The sequence below is a fragment of the Chaetodon auriga genome, chromosome 19 (assembly GCF_051107435.1).
Source record: "Chaetodon auriga isolate fChaAug3 chromosome 19, fChaAug3.hap1, whole genome shotgun sequence".
Classification (NCBI taxonomy): Eukaryota; Metazoa; Chordata; class Actinopteri; order Chaetodontiformes; family Chaetodontidae; genus Chaetodon; species Chaetodon auriga.
The window spans coordinates 12743465-12765041 of NC_135092.1; the positions used below are offsets into that span (position 1 = coordinate 12743465).

At 41.7% G+C, this 21577-nt stretch overlaps 4 protein-coding genes and 1 long non-coding RNA gene across 5 annotated transcripts; 2 read left to right on the top strand and 3 right to left on the bottom strand.

Annotated features, from left to right (window-relative positions):
- Positions 1-105: 105 nt before the first annotated feature.
- Positions 106-1625, top strand: orai1b (ORAI calcium release-activated calcium modulator 1b). Its single transcript, XM_076758510.1, has 2 exons — positions 106-447; positions 530-1625. Exons 1-2 carry the CDS (start codon positions 334-336, stop codon positions 1085-1087), a joined length of 672 nt encoding a protein of 223 aa, XP_076614625.1. The 5' UTR covers positions 106-333; the 3' UTR covers positions 1088-1625.
- A 585-nt stretch (positions 1626-2210) lies between these two features.
- Positions 2211-4199, bottom strand: morn3 (MORN repeat containing 3). The gene is made up of 6 exons (XM_076758509.1): positions 3866-4199; positions 3292-3461; positions 3013-3170; positions 2763-2922; positions 2485-2669; positions 2211-2349 (listed from the first exon to the last, which is right to left on the bottom strand). The coding sequence occupies exons 2-6, from the start codon at positions 3434-3436 to the stop codon at positions 2284-2286; spliced, it is 714 nt and encodes a 237-aa protein (XP_076614624.1). The 5' UTR covers positions 3437-3461; positions 3866-4199; the 3' UTR covers positions 2211-2283.
- Positions 4200-4247: 48 nt separating this feature from the next.
- Positions 4248-11873, top strand: tmem120b (transmembrane protein 120B). The gene is made up of 12 exons (XM_076757596.1): positions 4248-4404; positions 6243-6361; positions 6769-6885; positions 6977-7036; positions 7143-7238; positions 7340-7429; positions 7528-7593; positions 7673-7734; positions 8883-8975; positions 9259-9323; positions 9615-9683; positions 9990-11873. The coding sequence occupies exons 1-12, from the start codon at positions 4342-4344 to the stop codon at positions 10104-10106; spliced, it is 1017 nt and encodes a 338-aa protein (XP_076613711.1). The 5' UTR covers positions 4248-4341; the 3' UTR covers positions 10107-11873.
- On the bottom strand, positions 11605-15695 carry rhof (ras homolog family member F). Its single transcript, XM_076757598.1, has 5 exons — positions 15203-15695; positions 14485-14572; positions 13422-13531; positions 12949-13083; positions 11605-12804 (listed from the first exon to the last, which is right to left on the bottom strand). The coding sequence occupies exons 1-5, from the start codon at positions 15335-15337 to the stop codon at positions 12640-12642; spliced, it is 633 nt and encodes a 210-aa protein (XP_076613713.1). The 5' UTR covers positions 15338-15695; the 3' UTR covers positions 11605-12639.
- Positions 15696-18951: 3256 nt separating this feature from the next.
- LOC143337763 (uncharacterized) lies at positions 18952-20310 on the bottom strand. Its single transcript, XR_013079200.1, has 4 exons — positions 20181-20310; positions 20012-20086; positions 19430-19521; positions 18952-19088 (listed from the first exon to the last, which is right to left on the bottom strand). It is a non-coding gene; the product is annotated as an uncharacterized LOC143337763 (long non-coding RNA).
- Between the last annotated feature and the right edge of the window lie 1267 nt (positions 20311-21577).

Genomic DNA, 21577 nt, shown 5'->3' on the forward strand with positions numbered 1-21577 from the left:
CATTTTCTGACAAGTACTACACACTGAACATGGTAGTTCACACCACTGTTACCTCCGGGCTCATTAATAAGCACGAAAGTGAGCAAACGCAACCGACAGCGAGCGGATGTTCCCTTCAGGGCGCGCAGACTTCTGGGTAATGTAAGGTGCAGGCAGCTTAACACGCTGGAGAGCGGCGGTGAAAAAATAGCTTCCGCAGTACCGTCAGCTGGCGAGGCTAAATGTTTTGTAAGTGTACACTACAGGCTGTGGCTGGCATGTTGAAGGCTCGTTTCTGTCGTGTTCCGTTAGAGTAACGAGGTAACTGCGTTCGCGCCGCTACGCCAGTGCAACATGAGTCTGAACGAGCATTCACTGCAAGCTCTGTCTTGGAGGAAGCTCTACCTGAGCCGAGCGAAGCTGAAGGCTTCCAGCCGGACATCAGCGCTGCTTTCTGGATTCGCTATGGTAACGTTGTCTTCGAGTCAACCACTTTCTCTGATCTTGCTAGTTTGATTTTATTGACTTTCTTTCTGATCCGGTTTTCCAGGTGGCTATGGTGGAAGTGCAGCTGGACAACAGCTACCCTTACCCACCGGCTCTGCTCATTGCCTTCAGTGCCTGCACCACTGTGCTTGTGGCTGTTCACCTGTTTGCTCTGATGGTCAGTACCTGCATTTTGCCCAATATAGAGGCTGTCAGCAATGTCCACAACCTCAACTCTGTGAAGGAGTCTCCACATGAGCGAATGCACCGGCACATTGAACTGGCATGGGCTTTTTCTACAGTCATTGGTACTCTGCTCTTCCTAGCTGAGGTAGTTCTACTCTGCTGGGTCAAATTCTTGCCTGTAAAGCCCAACAAGTCCAGCAACAATACAGTTTCATCTGGTGTGGCTGCTGCTATTACATCCACCTCTATTATGGTCCCCTTTGGTTTAGTCTTCATAGTCTTTGCTGTGCATTTCTACCGCTCCTTGGTCAGCCACAAGACTGACAGACAGTTTCAGGAGCTGGAGGAGCTTTCCAATCTCACCCGGCTACAGAATGAGCTGGACAACAGAGGGGAGTCTTCCATCTTGCAATCTCCAAGCTCACATTTCCCATAGATAAGGTGGTGGAACTTTGACTCCTTGGGATTTGTCCAAGCCAGAAGCTACATGATTGGCTTCTTTTTTTACAGGAATGATGTCTCACTTCTGTGTTGTGAAATTTTACTTTTGTGAAATGAGTTTGTATTTTTTAGTAAACATGTCTGATCAACTGTGAACTCACAAATCTGCCACAATGCATGTAACTTGAAATTGGAAAGTCTTAACTGTGCTAGTAGCTTCTCTCTTACATTTTGGCACAGACATGTGAACAATAACTTGGAATCCTGTCTTAGGCCTGCTGCATTGAGTTAGCCATTTGTCAATGAGCATTGTTAATATATATTACATTGTTATGTTTTGTAAACCACAAGTATTTAACCCTCCTTTATTCACTGTGTACATGATTTTGTGTAATGTTCACCGTTTGCAATTGTAAAGCCTGGTGTTCGCATAGACTGACTCAACAGCTGCCCGACTACAGTATTATTAGAAAATATTTTCTGGCATCTGTAGCACAGGCTGTGGTGTTAAAATAAAGTGGCATTCAAAGTTTTCCTAATTTCAAAGATAATTTGGGTCTACTATTTCAAAACATTGCTGTAATGTTAGCTATGGAACTTACTTGCAATTGCTGATACAAGCAAGCAACTCCTTGATGGTGGATTCTGACTGATTACACATACTGCAAAAGCACATTGCGACCTTTATGGAGTACTTGCAAGTAATGCCTGAGCATTTCTCTTAAGTGTCCTGAAATTAGCATGTTGCTTACATAATTCAATTTCAGAATATGCATGAGTACTTTTCTACCAAACTGATGTTCGATTCGAACATAATTTAGCTTGAGTTTTATTCTCAGTAATGCAGAGACCCTGACCAGTCTGGCAGTGTGTTTTAGAGGAGGTAGAAGTCCAAATGTGGTTGGAGGTGCATGTAAAAGTGAAAGTTATGGTAGCTGGGTGTCGATAGGTGATGTTCTTGTCATATGTAGGTGCAGACATTCCGTTTCTTTCAGGCTTGTGGGAGCTAGTATTTTTCTGAATGATAAGTTAAATTGTTAATGGTTGCATCATGAAAAACACAGCATCAGAACTTTCCACAGACAAGAACAACTGACGTGGGTGTAAAAATTCAAAGCAAAACTCAACATGCTGAATGCCACTGTGCCATTTAGTGGAATGGAAACTTGCTGTCGATCCTCTTGTTTTTCTTCAACACTGTTCAAGGTAGGCTGCCTGGGCTTCCCTTAAAACCAACTGCATATCTACAAGGTGTACCTTGAAAAAAGATACATGCATATTATAATCCACAATACTACACAAAATTACTTTGGTGTGCATAATTATTTGATTGTGACCGCGTCTAAACTCAGATACATGGCTGTAGAAGGATCCACGGTCAAAATGTTGTACCTCTGGAATTGGATGCTGTGTCGGTGTTGGTGCTTCATCCCTTCCAAAATCCGACAGGGTCCCGCACTTTGCGACTCCATCCACCCAAAAGCCTTCATAAAGCTGGCCTTTGTCAGAATAGTAGAGCTTTCCACTACCGTTCTTCTTGCCATCTCGCCAGGTGCCTTCATACCAGTTGCCATTAGCTTGGACACAAGGTGCAAAGTCAAATTTTAAAAATTTAGCATTTTACCCCACTAAACTATGATCTACTTCAGATTTTTTTTTAGTTCTCTTACCAAATCGAATGATGCCCTGTCCATGATTCTTATCCTTCATCCACTCTCCCTCATAGATATCTCCATTGTCATAGTACATCCTTCCCCAGCCACTCCGCTGGTCCTCACTCCACTCTCCCTCATAAACTGCTGAGCTATTGTAGAAGTACGTCCCATAGCCCTAAAGAGATCGAAAATGACTCAAAATTTAGTAGAGTGCACATACATGTGTTATAGAGTGCAGGTACTTAACAACATATCAAATACATACATGCTTCTTTCCATCTTTCCATCCACCACAGTACTTCCTTGCATACTTCTTTGTCTTTGGGAGGAGCACACTGTAGGCACCATATCCATCACGTTTTCCAAATTTCCAGTCTCCAATATAAATGGCACCGGATTTCTTCCAAACCTGAGTTCCCTTCCCTTGAAAAATAATAAGCAAACCTTTAAGTTATAATGTAGTTCAAGTGTGTTGCCTATCACAACAAGGCCTTCACAAATTTCTCACCAGTTTAGTGGAAGCTCACACTGAACTGTATCTCACCATGTTTTTTGTCGTCCTGCCACTCCCCGGTGTATTCATTTCCACTGACCGAAAACACTGTGCACCGCAGTCCACATTTCTGTGACTTAATATCCAACAATGTTGAGGAGGGCTGATTTTTTGGAGATGCTTTAATATATGGCATGGCTGTGGATAGCTTAATGAAAACCCTATAACATAAATAACAAGTTATATGAATATCTTTGGAGCTGTGCAGGTTTCCCCTATATTAACAATCCCATTTCAGAAGGAGAAAAACTCAGATACATAGACTCTGTATTCTACCAGAGCAGAAGAATGTGTGCACAATGACAAGTTTTAGTAAATTCCAAATATTTTGGACAAAACATCTCATAACCTGTTTTTCGTCTGTAAATATCAATAGAGCATGTCTTTAAATACGGTGCAAACTAAAGCACATGAAGCCACAATGAGCATAAAGTTATATTTGCTTAAATTAGCCACGTTAGCCATCAAATGCTACCCATTCCATGCTAGCTAGTTAACATTACTATAGTCACTTAATATCGGCCACAGTAGGATGCCAAACACATTCAAAGCAAAATACTTGTACCTTAGCGATGTGTCCAAGCAGATCACTTAAACCCAATCCGTTTATAAACTCAGGCCATCTAGCTACTGAATAAATTAATGCGTTAAGACAGCTAGCTAGCAGTATAAACTTAACCGTCTACTTGTCTTGTGTTCACAGCCAAGAGAAAACAGCATTCGTGGTATCCTAGCAACACAACTGTGCACTGTAGTCAATGCGGTTTAAATTAAATTAAAACTCGTTTATAACTTTTATTTAAATGCGTTTGGGGGGCCCAAATGCTGCCTGCGTGATTTTTATTTACTTGTCAGAATTTTTATTTACTTGTGAATTCTCTTTCATGCTTGGTTGAGCCACAGCCACTCGTGCTGTACGATGTGCGCATGTTCCGTGCAGCCCAGTTAAAGAAGCGTCTGAGTGGACAGTCAGTGTGAGGAGAGGTTCGGGGTGGAACCTAACGGAGCCGTCCTCTTTGCTACATCAGTTGCCGTACCATAATGTCCAAACCGAAGTTTCAGACGGAGTGGGAGGAAATTGACGAGGAATATCAACAATTACAGGTGACAGAAAACATTACAACGAGCACATTATCTATATTAGATTGTTGGCTGTAGCTTGTCGTGGATGGCACTGACAGCCGATACTCCAGTGGCTACGTTAGTTTGGATAGCTGCTTCCTATTCGCCATTCATTCTCAGCCCAGTCGTAAACGCAGCATTGAGCCAATAACTACGCTGCTGGTAGCAATACCTAAGGGATGGAATATGTTTCAGTGGACGTTCATCATCTTTGACTTCTCTGTAACATCCGTATGTTACAGCTGCTAAGGTTAGCAGCAGGTTGCTTGTCTTGCTGCTAGCGTGTTGTGCGGCTAATGAGCAGCTAACGTTTCATTTACTTAGCTAACCACACATTGTACTCTTTTGTGATTAATTAATGTGTAATAATTGCTGCTAAAAGTTACATAGAGGTCGAGAAGGCAACTCCACGTGTTTGTTACGCTCACTGCTCTGCCTGAGTGAATACTTTAGGAGTCACTGAATGCATCATCAGACATCACTACCACGCTAGCTCACGTTCGCTAGCTGGCTAACTTGAAACAACAATGTAAGTAGTAGTAAAATAGGTAATAGTAAAGAATACCGATCACTTTGAGGTATAATAAAGCATCATGTGGTCTATGGTCTCGTGGTACGACCAGCCTTCTCCTCATGCCGGTATCAGCCAACTGAGACGTGGAGCTGTGATGCCATCAAAATATAAAATCTGGAGCTGCTCCGTAGGGAAAGAAGATGAAGGTGACTGTCAAACGTTCGGGGATTTTCTGAAATGAAGCTTACATGTTCTGTTTAATAATCAACCTTCTCATATTTAGCTGCTTCCTTCCAGAGCGTGTATTTTTACATCTGTGCCATTTCAGGCTCAATATTATTGATATGACATTGATTTGAGAAAACTGTCATGTGAGCTACATACATAGGAAACGCAGTGTGATTAGCGGTCTGTTTGCTTATCTCCTCTGAAAGGTCACGATCTCTTACTGCTTTTCAGGATGTCCTGTATCTGAAAGCACCGATTGCACAAGCACACAACAATAGATCATGTATTGAGTTCATTGCCTCCATCACATTTTCCCAGGGTCAAGCCACATTAAACTCAGTTTGGATGATGTACTTTGTGTACATTTAAACACATTATCAAGCAGACTTACGATGAAAAGAAAGGTACGGCAGCTGACAAAACACCTTTGTTTGGGCCACTTCTCCTTTTATTATGTTGAAATGAAACTTTGGACTAGGATTGACCTTTTTTGGTCTTTGATCCTCAACAGCGAGACATTACCTGATCCTGTATATTCCACATAACGTGCTAATAAAGATGTAAGAGGTAATCTCATGGATTTGCAAATTGTATTTAGGGTGGATGGGAAGTCCCTAACATGAAACCACAGGACTGTCTCACCCCCAGACATCAGTGCTGATGGGGGGCGGGGGTGCTCTGGTCTGCCAGTGTAGATTGCATATAAACTGGAATATTTATTTCACCACATAACAGGGTGTCATGGGTTGCTTGTGTACAAACAGAAGGGTCAAACAAGATTTCACAGGGTAAAGCATTTCCATCTCTTCCTGAATAGAGACTCTGTTCACCCAGAGCTCTTCAGCATTGTCCTCTGAGATTTGGACAAAGATTTGGCTGAGATTAGGATCCAGTTTCACTCTTTCAAATAAGTGCTTTCGGTGCATTCTGTATTGGTTGTAAACGCCCATCAGCCGTGCTTTTTTTTTTTCATCTTTTCATATTTGTGACTGAATTTCTCTGAAAGGCAGGAGTCAGCAGACTTTTTTCACCCCTGCACATTCTCCACGCTCACTTTTTCTGTTTGTTTGATCACTAGGAAACTCACAAAATATACAGACAAAAACTCGAGGAGCTCACCAACCTTCAGACAACATGCAGCAGCGCCATCAGTAAACAGAGAAAATGTCTGAAAGACCTGCGGTACAGCCTGGCCAAGTAAGTATTCTCCAATCAGGAGAGACCGCATGTTTATTTTACACATTGTTTGCTTACACTGCAGTCAGTACAGTAGTTCATCACAGTCTGGCTCACTGGCCAGTTTGACTCACTCATGGGTACATTTTGCAGCATCCCTGCAACTGAGCAGACATGAAAGTTGGTATTTTGTCAGAACTCAAGGAAATGGTGCAGCCAAGTCAGCAAAGACAGGAAACTGTCAACAGCTGCTCAAAATGAGTAATTTCTGGAAATGACAAGTAGTCGAGGCAGATTTAATGGTTCAGTGATTATCTCTATCAGTCTGAGACATGACAGAAAAGATGCTGTCTTAGATCATGGCGAGCTTTAAGATATCTCTCCTCCTCTTCTTCTCCACTCATGATCTTTTGCTCTTTTCTTCACAGGTGTGCACAAACATGCAGCGAGAAGGAACTGGAACTAATAACGGACATCAAGACACAAATCAAAGATAAAGAAAATGTGTTCTTTGACATGGAAGCATATTTGCCAAAGAAAAACGGGTGGGCACCTTTTGTTCGTGCTGGCAATTCACTCGACATTACAGACAGCGAGCTTTAGATCTTTATGTGTTCTTTGTGTGTCTGTTTTCAGGCTGTACCTGAATTTGGTCCTGGGCAATGTGAACGTAACACTTCTCAGTAACCAGGCAAAGTATGTCAAGTATTCAGCCTGGGGGACATTGTGAAATGACTCTTGACTTGTGTGTGTGTGTTTGTTGTCAGCTGCTCATCTTCTCGTCCTCCATTCCTTCCCATAGATTTGCCTACAAAGACGAGTATGAGAAGTTCAAGCTTTATATGACAATAATCCTGATGTTTGGAGCAATAACCTGCCTCTTCTTTCTCAACTGTCGGTGAGAGAACACCCCCCCCCCCCCCCCCCCCCCCCCCCCCATTGTTATTGTTGATTTATTAAAACCTAAAAGGGCGGCTCACTGTTTTGTTTTGTCTTTAGAGTCACTGATGAAATCTTCAACTTTTTGCTGGTGTGGTACTACTGCACACTGACCATAAGGGAAAGCATCCTCATGAGCAACGGCTCCAGGTGTGCGCTCATTTTCCTTTGTGTTTTGAAAATGTGCTTCCTGATCTACTGTGTTACACAGTCATCATCTCCTCCTGTGCTCTTCTTGTGCTTCTCAGGATCAAAGGTTGGTGGGTGTCTCACCATTACGTATCGACCTTCCTGTCAGGTGTGATGCTCACCTGGTGAGTTCTCCTCTCTGATTTCAAAGTGACACGTTTCAGGCGAGACGGGCTACAGTTTTAACCTTGTGTCTTTTCACAGGCCAGAGGGCCCCATGTATCAGATGTTCAGGAGCCAGTTCCTTGCTTTCTCCATATATCAGAGTAAGAATTTCATCTGTTTAGACTTGGAACAAAATATGTGTATTTATTACATTGTTGTATATGCACAGCATATTGTGGGCTCTCTGAGTGATAGACGTCAAAGGATAACGTTTGGGTCATGAGCAGAAATGATGCAAAGACAACATATTCAATATATGGCCTCGTTAACTTCATTGATTTTTGCAAATGTATGCTTATCCTGAATGTGCTGCCAGCAACACATTTCAAACAAGTTGTGACAGGAGCAACAAAAGCTGCAACCATGGAAAGTTTGGTGTTTTTGCTGGGAGAACTGACCGAAATGATTAACTTTTAATCAAAATAGTTACTGATTAATTTTCTTTCGATTAGCTGATAACTGATTAAAGGACTTATCGTTTCAGTTCTAACATGTTGCTGTTTGCTAATATAAAAAAAAAAAAAAGAGGAGATAAGAGAACAAATAAAAGATGATGAAACAGCTTCCACACAAATCCTCCAGATGAGCGTGTTGGTAGGCAGACAGATCGTCTGCCGTTTCAGATGCCGTCGTTCTGCTGTGCCTCGTATGATAGTAGACCAAAGTCATAGCAGGTCAATGCCCAGGATCACCTGCGACACACTGTGATTACACACAATGTAAACATGTGTGGAACTGTTGAATTTTAGCATGAATTGAACCAGACTTCTATCAGTCAAAGATGTTAGACTGCGGATGCTTCACTGCTCGCCTGCTGATAAAGCACTTCCTCTGTAAACATTTCTTCTCACCAGAATAGAGAGGCAACGTCAGTTCACACATGGGTGTCAGAGTCATTGACTGGTATATCGCACATGGAGGTGTGATGGGGCTGTGTGGTTGGGCTTTTGGGTGATAAGTCAAATGTTTAAACAGGCAAAAGGTCTTTTTTAAGCCTCGAAGAAATACAGCTTTATTTTGGTTTTGTTTTAGGACAGAATGACCTCTTTTCAGTGTATAAAGCTTCACATCACACGCAGCTATTGACTTTTTTCCTTTCCATTAAATGGGTTGGGGGCTGCTGATAAGCTGATGCTAGTCATCAAAAGCTGTTTTCCTTTCCAGCCCTGAGATACCTCATGAATCTAATTGATCTGTTAATCGCTGACTGTGCTGTAATCTGCCATTTTTCCTTCTGTTTGTCCTCCAGGCTTTGTTCAGTTCCTCCAGTATTACTACCAGAGCGGCTGCTTATACAGGCTGCGAGCTTTGGGGGAGAGAAATCAGCTGGACCTCACAGTGGGTGCGTTGTAAGCTATTTTTGGTGGTAGTGATTTCAATCGTTTGAACTCTTGGGCCATCTGCAACACCATGTCTGGAAAAAATAGGGTAAAGGTTAGAGATGGAGACAGTTGTAAACATCAGCATGCTACCACGCAGATGTCTGGGAGTAATTTCAGTGTGACTTTGATGAATTTGCTTCCCGAACCATCTCTAATGTTGAATTGTTGTGCGGAGACGACAACTGTGTGGTATTCTGTGTCATGTTGTCCCAAGGTCACCGTTACAGTTTTGTGTCTCTGCAGAGGGATTTCAGTCCTGGATGTGGAGAGGCCTCACTTTTCTTTTGCCGTTCCTCTTTTTTGGCCATGTAAGTAAAAACATACTTTTGTTTAATGTGAAACTACAGCTTTAACGCTTTTTTCCAAATACTTTAATGTCAGCAGGACGTTGGACAAGATCATGCAAGCTCACGGGGCCATTTTACACCAGCGTTCATTGTTTGATCTGCATCAAAAGAGCACGCAATTGCACAATATTTTTGGGCATTTTTCAGAAACTGGATGATCAGTGGAGAAAGATGTGGATCAAAGCGAAATCTGCTTGTGCAACAGAGTGTGCAATGGCGTTGTGAAAGATAATGTGTCCTCTTCCTTCACAGTTTTGGCAGCTGTACAACTCAGTGACCCTGTTTCGCTTGGCAGGACATGAGGACTGTAAGGAGTGGCAGGTAAGGATCGCATTGGCATCGGCTTAAATGTCAAAAGACATGTCGAGACAGATTAGACAGAAGGAAGAAGTTTGATCCTTTTTTTTTTTTTTTTTTTTTTTAGTCATTTGTGCATTTTATCTTCAGTGCTTCTGAGGTTAAGTCAAAGGAGGTGCAGGGAAAGTTCATCTGCATCGGACTCATGCAGCACATGTGTTTACCTCGATTTCACTCAAAGTTACCTGTGATAAAGTCTTGTGTAGCGTCAGTGAATTCATTTTATCCCTACCTCCTTAATGTGTCCTAATCCTTCAATATTTCTTTCAGGTATTTATGCTGGCGCTGACCTTCCTCGTCCTGTTCCTGGGAAACTTCCTCACCACGTTAAAAGTCGTCCACCAAAAGATTCAGAAAAACCAGGAAAAGGTGCAAAAGACCAACTGAGACAGAAACTCAGCCAGACACCTCAGATTCTTACAGCGGCCAGTAATTTTGAAGCAACACGCACAATCGCTTGATAGACTGACCACAGTGCGATCAGGCCGGGAGACGGCGAAGCTGAAACCGCTGCTTCTCTCAGGCTGCAGCAGCAGCGTCCAGCCAAAGCACCTGGCCAACAGGCTTCTGCTTTTCAGTGACTCGTCGTCGATGTTGCCGCACAGTCGGTCACAACACAAAGTGGCGTTCGCCTGATAGAACAACCGTTTGTCGCTTTATCCTGTACATAGAAAAACAGCGAGTGGAAAGAATGTGTCGTGTTTGGGTGTTTGTGTCAGTCAGTGCATGAATCTGTCAGAGAGCCTCTGTTCAAATCATATGCAACTAAAAGAGGGTAGCCTCGATCAACCGACCCGACTTATAGTTTTGCCTTTGAAGACCCAACGTCTGTCACGTACATGCTTCATACTTCTGTGAAGTAGTAAAGGTCAAACTGCTTGAACACAGTTGTTCAACGTGGCACTGCGCTTCACCTTTTATGTGTAGGTCTCAACTCCCTGCTGCGCTATTTCACTGCTAACCAGTATTTATTTTACTAGTTTTTGTCCAAAAAAAAAAGGGGGTAAACTTGATATTTGACTGCCCAAAATGACCCTCAGCTTTCAGAAAGAAGAATCTGCTTCAGGTGTGTTTTGTCTGTCTGGAGTCAGTGGCAGCTGTTTTTTTTTTTTGTTGTTGTTGTGCGAGGGACTGCAAGGGAATACAACGCGGTTTCTTCCTTCAGACAGCGGTTACAAAAGCCATAACTGTTTTTGTATGATATAACGCCTAAACCTGGTGATGTGGCTGAGTTACAAGAACAAACACAGAAAAACGTGTGAACTCCTCCACACAGTCAACACCCACAGTTCTCATTAATGTAATGCTGACAGACTGTAATACATGTGTAGGTTTATTATGTTTCACTAATGATCTAAATTTAGTTTCAAGCTTTTTAAACTTCCAGTTCAATTTAACACTTGAAGTCCTCGTAGTTTCAATTGATCATTATTGGAAAAAAAAAAAACATGCTGTCAGTCCTATCTTATTATGTGATGTTGCTGAACTGTGTTATGATCAAATGCTGCTATTAGCGCTGGTACTGTAAGACTAAAGAGGGATGACTAGAAATGTGCTGGATTATTGTTTTTCTAATTCCAATCAACAAACTAAATAAAATCTTTGTATGAATTCACTTACGGCCAAGCCTGGAGCTTCTGCTCTAGCTCTCTGCGGTGTTGTCTGGTTCATGTTTCATGCTTGTTTGAAAGTGTTACACGAGGGTATTTTTGTTTGTTCAGCTAAGGTTCAGATGGGCTCAAACCAACAGCTGTAGTAGTGTCAGGTCCCTAATGCCTTATCCTCCCTCCGGCCTGTCGCCACAAAAAAAAAAAAAAAAGTCAGTCTCCATTTATTTTGAAAATCAAGACGGTAGCATGACATTGGTCATTTCCCACAAAGCAATCACAGTGTTTATATGTACCTTTTTTTTATTGATGGGAAAAATTGACGTCACAGACCAAAAACGTTACATTTGCTGCGAGAGCTGCCAGAATGATTAAACCCTCATTTTTATGATGTAGCTGGTGTTAAATAATGTCTTCATCCTTCATGAAAAGACTGTAACTGGTGCCTGAGTGTGATCAGTAGCGAGAGTCGGTCGACAGTTTCTCAATCTGTGTACAGAGTTGTAAAAGAAAATATATTAATAATTAAACACCTCATTTAAAACTGTCTCCATCTCTGTGTTTCTTGTGCAGTGAGACAGAATATATTTCAATCTTGTGCCTTTAATTCATTGTGTGGCAATTGTGGCCATAATGCCTAAATTGTGCAGCCATTGCACACGTTCAGTTTTTCCAACACTAGTGGGCGCTGTTGGTAAAGCTAAGAGATCTTCCAGTTGAAGCTGCTCCAAAACAAACTCTAGTTCAGTGTTTTTGCTTTCCTGGAAATGAACGGGTACATTATTGGGCGTTCATTGAGGTTCTTTGTTCCTCATTACTGAGAGCTACAGTACTGTGATATGCTGCACCTCAACAACCATTTTGTCTGAGAATTTCTTACCTGTCAGCAGTTTTTAAACCAGATCAGGAGAAAAAAGTTACATGATAAAAGAACTAACTGTACAATATATGTTCAGATTAAAAAATATATATATATATATATACTGGTTTGACAGCATACAAAGATTTTATACAGAAAAACAAACCAAAAAAAATCTTACAGTAAAAAAAAAGAAGGCATTTCAAGTTGTTTTCCACTTTGGAAAATCTCCAAACTGCTGCGGCTTCTTGCTAAATTGTCTTTCCTGTTACATCATTAGGCCTTTTCTTGTGACAGTAAAGGATGATTCAGTGGGGCCCAAACTTTCTGAGCGCTCAAGCTGCATCTTTGGTCTCTGAATGTCCGGCCACTCTCTGTGTGAGTGAGCGGTTCCTTTTAAAAAAAACTGAGGCCATCTCCAGTGTCGCTGTCCTCGAACCTTTGTCCTGTTTCTTCACAAAACAACACATTTCTTCCTCCTCTTACAGTTCCTTTGCTTTCGATTGAAGGCCAAAGTTCTCTTGGTGGCCTCTCTGAAAATGTCTTCCACGTTCTCCTGATACTTTGCCGAACACTCGAGGTAGAGCTCTGCATTCATCTGCTGCCGGGTCTCCTCACCCTACATCCCAAACCAACACAACACTCAGAATTAGACTGTCTGGCTGTGCTGTCCAGGTGATAATCAAAGAAAAATGTACATTTGGATGACATTTGTTATTGCATTGAGTGCATATACTTAGATGTCTGCACCTGTGTGCCTTACCTGTGTGTAAGTGATGGGAGCCTGGTTCATGGCCTTGAGCTTCCTTGCGCACTCTTTGTCCTTCCTGAGGTCAGTCTTGCAGCCAATCAGGATGATGGGAGTGTCCTGACAGAAGTGCCTCACCTCTGGGAACCACTGGGTAAATTTAAGGAATTTAAGGATCTCAGTCATTGCATGTTTGGTCTTTTTACCATCAGACGTGTGCTTTTTAGCATCACTCGCTTTGACTATTTGTGCACAGGGCTGAGGAGAGAAAGTCCCAGCACAACACAGAGTCCCATTTGCATGCATGGGGGGGTCAATGTCCACATGCAGGCTCAGTCGCATGAGTGAATCATAGCCAAAAGAATGCAGCTAACACAACAAAGCATCAATCATTTACTGCCCGTATATGAACTCCAGTTAAGGGTTGACGTTCCTCTTTCATTGTACCTGCTTGTGTAAGGCAGCATGTTGTTAATATAAATTATTACCTTTATCAGGACGTTCTCAAAGCTGGTGGGGTTGGTCACATCAAAGCAGACTAAAACCAGATTGGCTTCCTGGTATGAGAGCGGCCGTAGTCTGTCATAGTCGTCCTGTCCTAAAAGAATGAAGGCATGCAAGACATGTTCGCTGATAATGTAAAAGTATGCACACAACCAGAAATAACTGTGTAAAGCAACAGCAGGACAAGACAGAAACTGGTCTGCGTTGGATGCAACAGCCTGAGCAGCATGATATGATATATGGTACAAAGTTAAGGCAGATGCATAAAACCACATCCTGGCTTCAGCTTCCCTTTCCGCTGATGTAAGGCACCCTGCTGCAGCTCTACAGAAGATAAGCTGCCTGTACAGTCTGTCTGGAGTTTTCCCAAAAATGACTTTTTAAAATAGTTCACATTGGAGCGTCAAGCCTCACAGAAACACAGCAGTTTCTGAAATACATGCCATGTCATACCAATACTTCAGTTAAAGTACCACTGACACAAAGTGGTACAGTTTTCAATGCCCTCATGTGAAAAATATAAACATTTTTCTTAAAAAATCTTTCATTTTCTATCTAAATAACATTCAGCAAATATCAATATAATTATCCGCCTGTATGAGGAAAGAGACCCATTAACTGGGACACTACTTTCAATACATCTGCCAGTCTCTTGGACTAAATTTGCCTCCTAAACTGATTCAATAACAGCTTGTTAGTCGTTACTAACATGCAAACAGCTGAAAGATTAGGCTGATGATGCTCCCACGTCAGCATCGACCTTTACCACTTCCTCTGTGTCTGTCAGTGTCAGAACATGCAGATACAGGCTGAACACACATTGGGAGGAGGTCTGAACTTTACACATCTTAAAGGATAAAAAATAATTAAATCGCTACTAATGTACGATTGTTTGTCTATTATATTCCATCCAATGGTCACTGTGTGAGCTCAGCATGCTCCAAACGCCCACCGTCTTTCTACATAATGTGAAATGTATTCTGCTGGTATGAGAAAATTAATCATAGATGTTTCAACATGGAGGGATTTTTTCAGAGAGAGTCTTACCAGCTGTGTCATACAGGTTGAGCTTTATCTCTTTTCCTCCAAGAGAGATAGTGGTGACGTATTTTTCGAACACTGATGGTGCATATTTCTGTTTTTGACACACAAGAGAAAGATTTTATGATACGACTTATACTGTGTATTCACACACTCGCCGGCCACTTCAAGGTCCAACCCAATGCCATTAATTCTACTTTTACGAAGCTTATTTCAGTTTTTATTGACAGTGAAATGTAATAATTCTACTTTATCGTTATTGTTGAGGTCAAAGTGGGCGGTGATGTTGTACTAAAGTGCATTATATTATATCTTACGCCTCTTATGGATGTAAATGTGGCAGACAAAATATTAGAAACGCCTCTCAATATTATGTTCAACACCGCTGCAACTACAACCTCAAAAATAAACATGTAGTTAACTCAATACCTTTCTCAAAACAGAACATTATGAGCTCTGTAAAGACAGAAATAATGCAGAGCTGCTGTATTGGATCACATAAGATTGTACAAGCCTACCTTGTGAAGTGGCTGGTGAGCGTACATTCTTTCATATTTCTGCCTTTTTATAAGTTTTAACAGTTTTGTGATAATATTAGGAAATGCAGCTGACATGTATTTGACTAAATTTGGATGCAGAAAAGGGCTGAGGTAAGTTGACATTTCAACATTACTTGTTACTGGTTCTGGTCAGAAAAACATGTCTGTATGAAAGATGTTCTTACCTCTGGAAAATCACCTTTGGCGTAAACCATCAGAAGTGATGTTTTCCCGCAGCCTCCATCTCCCACTATGACAATCTTAAGTTCTTCTCCTTTTTTTGCGGTGCCATTACCAGTCCCAGCATGATTTTGCGTCATTTCGCCTCCAAATAATCAAACAGGTGCCAGACAGGATGGGGCCGATGATACTTCCTCCAGATTTAAGCTGAGTTCATGGCAAAGTCTGATGGATCTATATTTGGAAAGGCTGAGATGATTTACAGGCAGCGTCGAGAGAGAGGAACAGAGCCGGCGCATGTTGTACCAGGTAGCATTTTCTGTTCACCACTTCCTGTTCCTGTCACATTGAATCTGTTTCCAATTGACCCCCTACACTTCTCTCCTGTCCTATTATCAGCCTGCTCACTGAAAGCATCTCTGGGTAAGAACACTGCCGCAGCTGAGTTGCACATGTGCAGCAGTTGCGTCCGGCTGCTCCCACTTCCTCTATTGCATGTGCATGCCCATTGCATTTTCAGGGTGGGTACTCAATCTGAAGCACTGCCTCCATCGACAGCACTGTGCGTGTGAGAAAACACTGAAAATGTTCACCATGAATGAAGTTATCACAACAGGATTCCTGGATTCTTATCAGTGAAGTCATAAACGCGTGACCAGGAGACGCTCCGATGATAACAAATGGGCTGAATGTGCATTTAATCTTGTACCCTCATTAGACCTTTTTGCTTTGGTGAACTTGCTCTCTCACAAACTCACACTGGTCAACCCTGTTTCCTTCAATGAAAAACAAATTATAACTCGTAATAAACCAGATGCCCCACTCTTCCCAGATTCTTTAAATATACTGTTATATACTGTGTGTGTTTTATTTTGGGTTGTCCACCCTTCATCATCAGGCATGGATGCTTGAATCAGTCTGGAATATTCCATTAACTGACTAAAAATACTCACTCTATTTCATGAGAAACTAATATTTATGTATTTTATTGATGATTAATGCATTTATCTATGATTGTATAAATTCAAGTCTTTAAATTAACCTTCAGCAGTCAGTCTGTATGCTGGATCCAATCATGTCACACATGCATTTGATAGAAATAGTGGCCTATTGTTTATTCTTGCATTTTCCCTTTTAATGTGAGCATTTTGGACCCATATTTTCACAAGTAAGATGTCAGTCATACATCCATGTGCAGTCTGTATGGCTGAACATGGCAGTGACATCACAGATTGGGCGTCAGGACAAACTATTCTGTCTTGTCCCAGGGTACGGACATCTTATTCAGCAACAAACTAACTAAATGAGGAAAATAAAGCGATTGGTTTGGAGATAACATCTGGAGGTACAGCGTGTTACCTTACTTTAAGGTGAAAACATGTATGTGCTGGTTTTATATGGGAGGCTGTGTGTGTGAGGCAGACGGGCTGCTTTAGGGCATGAGGGACAGCTTCGTAGTGTTTAAATTAGAGTTAGAGAGGCAGATGTATCAAAAGACATTGGACATGCACTGTAGTCTTATAAATTCACTCCATTTTCACGTCAAATGACCAGGATGTGCATGCAATGCAATATTTTAACATTAGGTTTGGGAATATGTTTCATCCATGTCGATGATAGATAATAATGACAGCAATTAGATCTGTTACAGGGGGTGTACAGTGGATCATAGAGAATGAGGCAGAACACACAAAAATGTATTTGAGAATCCTCAAATTCATTTAGTGTCTGGTCTGGAACATTTTCTCTGTCAAAAAGGCAGTTGAATTCAGATCGGGCTTCAAGTCAAATCTAAAGGTTAGATTTCAGTGGTCACCGGTTGGAAAATATGCAGTCAGTGCTGAAAATTTGAGCAAGCTGTCCCTTTAAGAGGATGAGCTGACACTGCCCTTTACTTTGGCCGTTTTCACAAAACATTTCGCCTCAACACAGACATTTCCTGCAATAACTCAAAGGGAATTTCAGCTAAAAAACAAAAATCTAAAATGCTCCTACAGCCATGTCACCCTGCAGCATGAATTGTGTTCATTGTGTATTTTAGTGTACTGTGTCTAATATGTAATGGCAGGCTTAAAAAACTGCTTTAAACATGGGCCTAAAAATCATTTAAAGTTAAAAATGGCAATGCATTAAAAAAAACAATCTGCTTCAGATTCCACAATAATAAAACATAAAAATGAGTGTATGATCTATTTATTCAAACATCTGACACACACAGACAAAGTGATAATACTGCCAAGTAAAAGAGATGAAATCACAAACCAAACTGTGGAATATTACACCAGTAATACAAAAGACATGCAAATTCTTAACAGCTAGAAAGAAGAAAAGCCAGTGTTTAAAGTAAGCACAGTAGCACCAATCTGCATGGAAAATCCAAGCAGTGAATCTACAAATAATAAAGAAAGAAGAAGAAACACAAAGCGGCAGGATACCTGATTGGATTCACAATAATTCAGTGAACAGTCCGTCAGAATAAAAGGCTGAACACACAAAGACAGAGAGGACATCTAGCAGTTTGTCTGGCTGCCTGCTTTTTCTGACTCCACACAAGTAGCCACACACCGTTCATATGCCCCATTTCCTTCTACAATACAGTATGGTGTAGCACAATCTATGAAAAATGCCTGTATCATAATAATAATAATAATAATAATAATAATAATAATAAAAAGAGTGCTTGTTTGACTTACAAGGTGAAACTGGCAGCCTAACATATGAATAACGTAGCCTATGAAGGATGTTAAATTGTCCTGTAGGTGTACAAAATATCCATACGTGTACAGCCCCTTTTCATCAATTAATAAACAAAGAGCAATAATTGTCAAAAAGAGTTTTTCGCCGAGCACAGAGACAGCTGTCCAGCAGAAGAGAGGCCAGTCCTCTGTGTGGAATATTCCAGTCTGTCAGCGGCGCGCGGGGCTGAATGGCGCAACCCACCGGGGAGGTTTTTTTTTTTTTTTTTTTTCCCCTCTCTCTCTCTCCCTTCCAAACAAAGGCCTAGAAATAACCTCACTGGCGGATTTGAACGCAAAATTTTCACCTTTGTTACACTTAAAACCTTCTTCACTATTTTGTCTCCTTTGCACTGGGGGTGGGGGAGTCTAGAAAGCAGGGTTGGATCGACAGGAATGGCGTTTACAGCCTCGTGACCTGCAAATGGTGGTACGTGCGCACTTGGCAGCCGGATATAGGAGTGGATAACAAGAAAAACAGGCCGCTGACACACCGACTACGAATTGTGTGTCCTCATACACTCTACACACACCAAAAAAAGAGAGCGTCTCACACTACCAAAGTGGCGCACTTACATACCACTTAACTGCACGCGAATACAGACCCTCCCTCTATTTTCAACTCCTTTACCGAACAACAGATAAAATCGCATCGTGTTATTTTATACTATCTGATCTACGGCGCTTCGAGCACTCGATGCTGGTGATTCGCCGGGCTTTGTCTCGAGCCAGAGAGCACGCGCGGAAGCCCGAAGCAGCCACAGTGTTATTTTCACCCAGATACAAAAACAGCAGGGCTAATGCAGACGATTCCCGATGACCTTATATGGCAGTGTGGGGGTGCAGCAACACGCTCGAGCTCCCATGGCAACCGTCCAGAGCTCTCGGATTACTGCCGTTGCCAGGGCGAGTCAGCCCAGCAACCGGCTGCCTGCACACGCCGCCTTATTAACGTTTCCTTCTCTACACGCACTGTCGACTATTTTTCTTCGTATTTCTTCATAAACGTGCACCCATTCGAGTAAAATCACCCATGTGTCGGGCGCTGTAAAGACTTCCTGTTGAATCACCGAGAAAAACTTGACTCTTCCCCGTGTGAACGAGCCTCACCCAGTTATGGCGCAGCAACAATTCACAGCACAGTGCTCTCCTTTGTCTGTAAAGAAGCCATTTTGAGACAAGAGGACAGCAGAGAAACCATTGAACAAATGTAGCCTACATTTCACCACAGGGTCTCTGGACAAGGGGAAGCAGTGAAATATACGAGATTTCTCCCCATAAGACTCCTTTGCTCGTTTAAGACTTGGATTACATGTTTTGAATACTAACTGTAAGTGTGCAATATCCATCAAAAATATGGCTTACATTTTACAAAAGTCAATATATTTGATGATAACGTTTTAACCACAGTTAATGTTCATGTTGTCTGTCCTCTATCATATTAACACTTAAACATATAAACTGGCAAATTCAGTGAAATAGCTCAAAATCCATTACCTTTCAAAACAACACTTCCTTGTGGTTTAATATGATGTGGCTCTGTTAGAAATGTCGAAATGGAAGCAGGTTATACTTGACTGCAATCCTGTCTTCAAGGAGAGAGAGGAGATGGTTTTGCATATTGCCCACACAGATGATGCTTGAAGATGCATATTCGCTGGCTGAGAGGCAATGCCTACCACTGATCAAAAAGTTGTCAAAAGAGATCTTTCTGTCGTGCTAATGGATTCCTTCCTTCTCAGGAGACGCTTTCCCACCCCTTATTAATGCCATTATTAGAGGATCCGAAGATGGAGCTGAAAGCATTCCTCCTGCCCCTGCGTTTAGGCCTGTTAACTGCATTTCACCAAAGTGCTGAGGTAAATATTTTCACCATAAGAGTTTTCCCTCCATCTGTTTCCTCTTAGGTTTGACAGGCTATTTTTTTAACCGTTGTAGAAACTGTAAAAAAAATAAAATAAAAAACGACTACCTGGCTGGGCTTATTTAGAAATGTAAATACGCCCTTGAAGCAAGGTCAAGCCGACGTTTACACTTTGGACGCGTTTGGCTCTTAAATGGCAAATGGACAGCACAAACCTAATCGTGCTTGCAGTTGTCTTCACAGTTGTAGGAAGTGCACAACACAAGCCACCAGGGTGTTTAGCGATGCTGCTGTGAGAAGAAAGTGTTTTAAAGTCATTCATCAAAGCAAAGGAGTTATCAATCAACAGTCAAAAATGCTATTTAGCAAAAGGCCATTAGTTACCTGTGGCCTGCTTTCTGTCATCTGAGGAGCAGTGGTATACAACGTGGACTGTAGGCTGTAGATTTATATGTCAGCATGCCAGTGAACATATTGAATCAACATTTGCCATTTATGTGATTAAAATTAATGATCTATAGTTTAACTGACAGAAAACACTTTTAATAACAGTAGCTGCATGCCTCACATTTTACAGTATTAAATTACCAAAAACGGTTCAATTATTTGAAAAGAGTTTTAACTTACTCATTGCTACTCATATACTGTAAGGCCATAAGTGCAATGCCAACAATCAGCCATCACACTGTCACTTTAACTGTGTTTTTTTTTTCTAATGCCACATCTCCAAAATCATAAAGCTGTTTATTCACAACATTTGGTTTCTTTTCACTTAAGAAATATAAATACTATTTTAATGGGTGTGCCATGACCTAGTTAAGACAAAGATGGATTCCAGGCAGAGGAAAAAAGGCTCAAAATGTCACAGGGTATCACATCCAGTACATTCTCTTCCTTCTTCTCAATCCTTTAAAAGGAGGAATCATAGTATTATCATAGTCCGTGAGAGATGAGGAAATCAAGTGTAAGATCCCTTTTGGAACAAAGGAAACCCATATAGGCCATTGAGTCCTGTTTTAGGAAAATGGCTGCCGGGAGCGCGCGGCCCCCTCTCTCTGCTCTCTGTTGAAGGACTCCTGAGCCGTGCTTCTAATAGCAGACAGCTCCTCTGCTGCTGCGCTCTGATTGGCCCGCCGAGCTGCCGCTGTTAACCAGCCAATTGCCCGAGCACTGCAAAACACCAGGCAATGTCAACCAAAATCCAGTTTGTTCGACACAAACAGTTCACCAAAAAAAGAATTCAACACGAGAAATCCACACGGGTTTGAGGTTATAGAAAAATTAAAGCTCCACAGTTGTTTTGTACTTGTAAAAGCGAGGACTCGCACATCGGTTAGTTTGTTGGTCCGGATTAACTGACAGAAAGACGTAATAAACCGTCGCATTCCAACGGTTACAAACGTTAGCTTGACTGTTAAATTCGACTCCTTACCAACCGAGTTTCGTATTAAAATTCTATCTCCCTGCTCAACAACAACAGCTGCGGGATCCCCATTGACTTGTCTGCGTTTTCAAATAAGGCCTAACATGTTTGAATTTGTGAACGGCCGCTGGTCTGTACACAGAACACCTGCGAGCGAATCATTTTTATTGCCTGTGGTGGCAGTTAAGAAGATATTGCCCCCTGTGTCTATCTTGTGTTTGCCATTTTGAGTAAATGCAACCGGCAGATTCGACACAAAAAAAACAATTCCGAGGTTTGGCGACACAAAACTGTTTGCCAGTCCCGGAATAAACTCACTTATGCACACGAACGTGGTTTAAAAATATAAGCACTTTAT

What these genes read in the sequence shown, in the direction of transcription:
- orai1b (XM_076758510.1), top strand. Translation starts at nt 334, where the DNA reads ATGAGTCTGAACGAGCATTCACTGCAAGCTCTGTCTTGGAGGAAGCTC. An exon ending in TGCTTTCTGGATTCGCTATG is followed by an intron (nt 448 to 529) that starts GTAACGTTGTCT and finishes CCGGTTTTCCAG; the next exon opens with GTGGCTATGGTGGAAGTGCA.
- tmem120b (XM_076757596.1), top strand. Translation starts at nt 4,342, where the DNA reads ATGTCCAAACCGAAGTTTCAGACGGAGTGGGAGGAAATTGACGAGGAA. An exon ending in CTTCTCAGTAACCAGGCAAA is followed by an intron (nt 7,037 to 7,142) that starts GTATGTCAAGTA and finishes TCCTTCCCATAG; the next exon opens with ATTTGCCTACAAAGACGAGT. An exon ending in CTCTTCTTTCTCAACTGTCG is followed by an intron (nt 7,239 to 7,339) that starts GTGAGAGAACAC and finishes TTTTGTCTTTAG; the next exon opens with AGTCACTGATGAAATCTTCA.
- morn3 (XM_076758509.1), bottom strand. Translation starts at nt 3,436, where the DNA reads ATGCCATATATTAAAGCATCTCCAAAAAATCAGCCCTCCTCAACATTG. An exon ending in GCAGGACGACAAAAAACATG is followed by an intron (nt 3,171 to 3,291) that starts GTGAGATACAGT and finishes TTATTTTTCAAG; the next exon opens with GGAAGGGAACTCAGGTTTGG. An exon ending in CACAGCATCCAATTCCAGAG is followed by an intron (nt 2,350 to 2,484) that starts GTACAACATTTT and finishes TCTTTTTTCAAG; the next exon opens with GTACACCTTGTAGATATGCA.
- rhof (XM_076757598.1), bottom strand. Translation starts at nt 15,337, where the DNA reads ATGACGCAAAATCATGCTGGGACTGGTAATGGCACCGCAAAAAAAGGA. An exon ending in CCAAAGGTGATTTTCCAGAG is followed by an intron (nt 14,573 to 15,202) that starts GTAAGAACATCT and finishes TGTCAAAAACAG; the next exon opens with AAATATGCACCATCAGTGTT. An exon ending in CAACCTGTATGACACAGCTG is followed by an intron (nt 13,532 to 14,484) that starts GTAAGACTCTCT and finishes TCATTCTTTTAG; the next exon opens with GACAGGACGACTATGACAGA.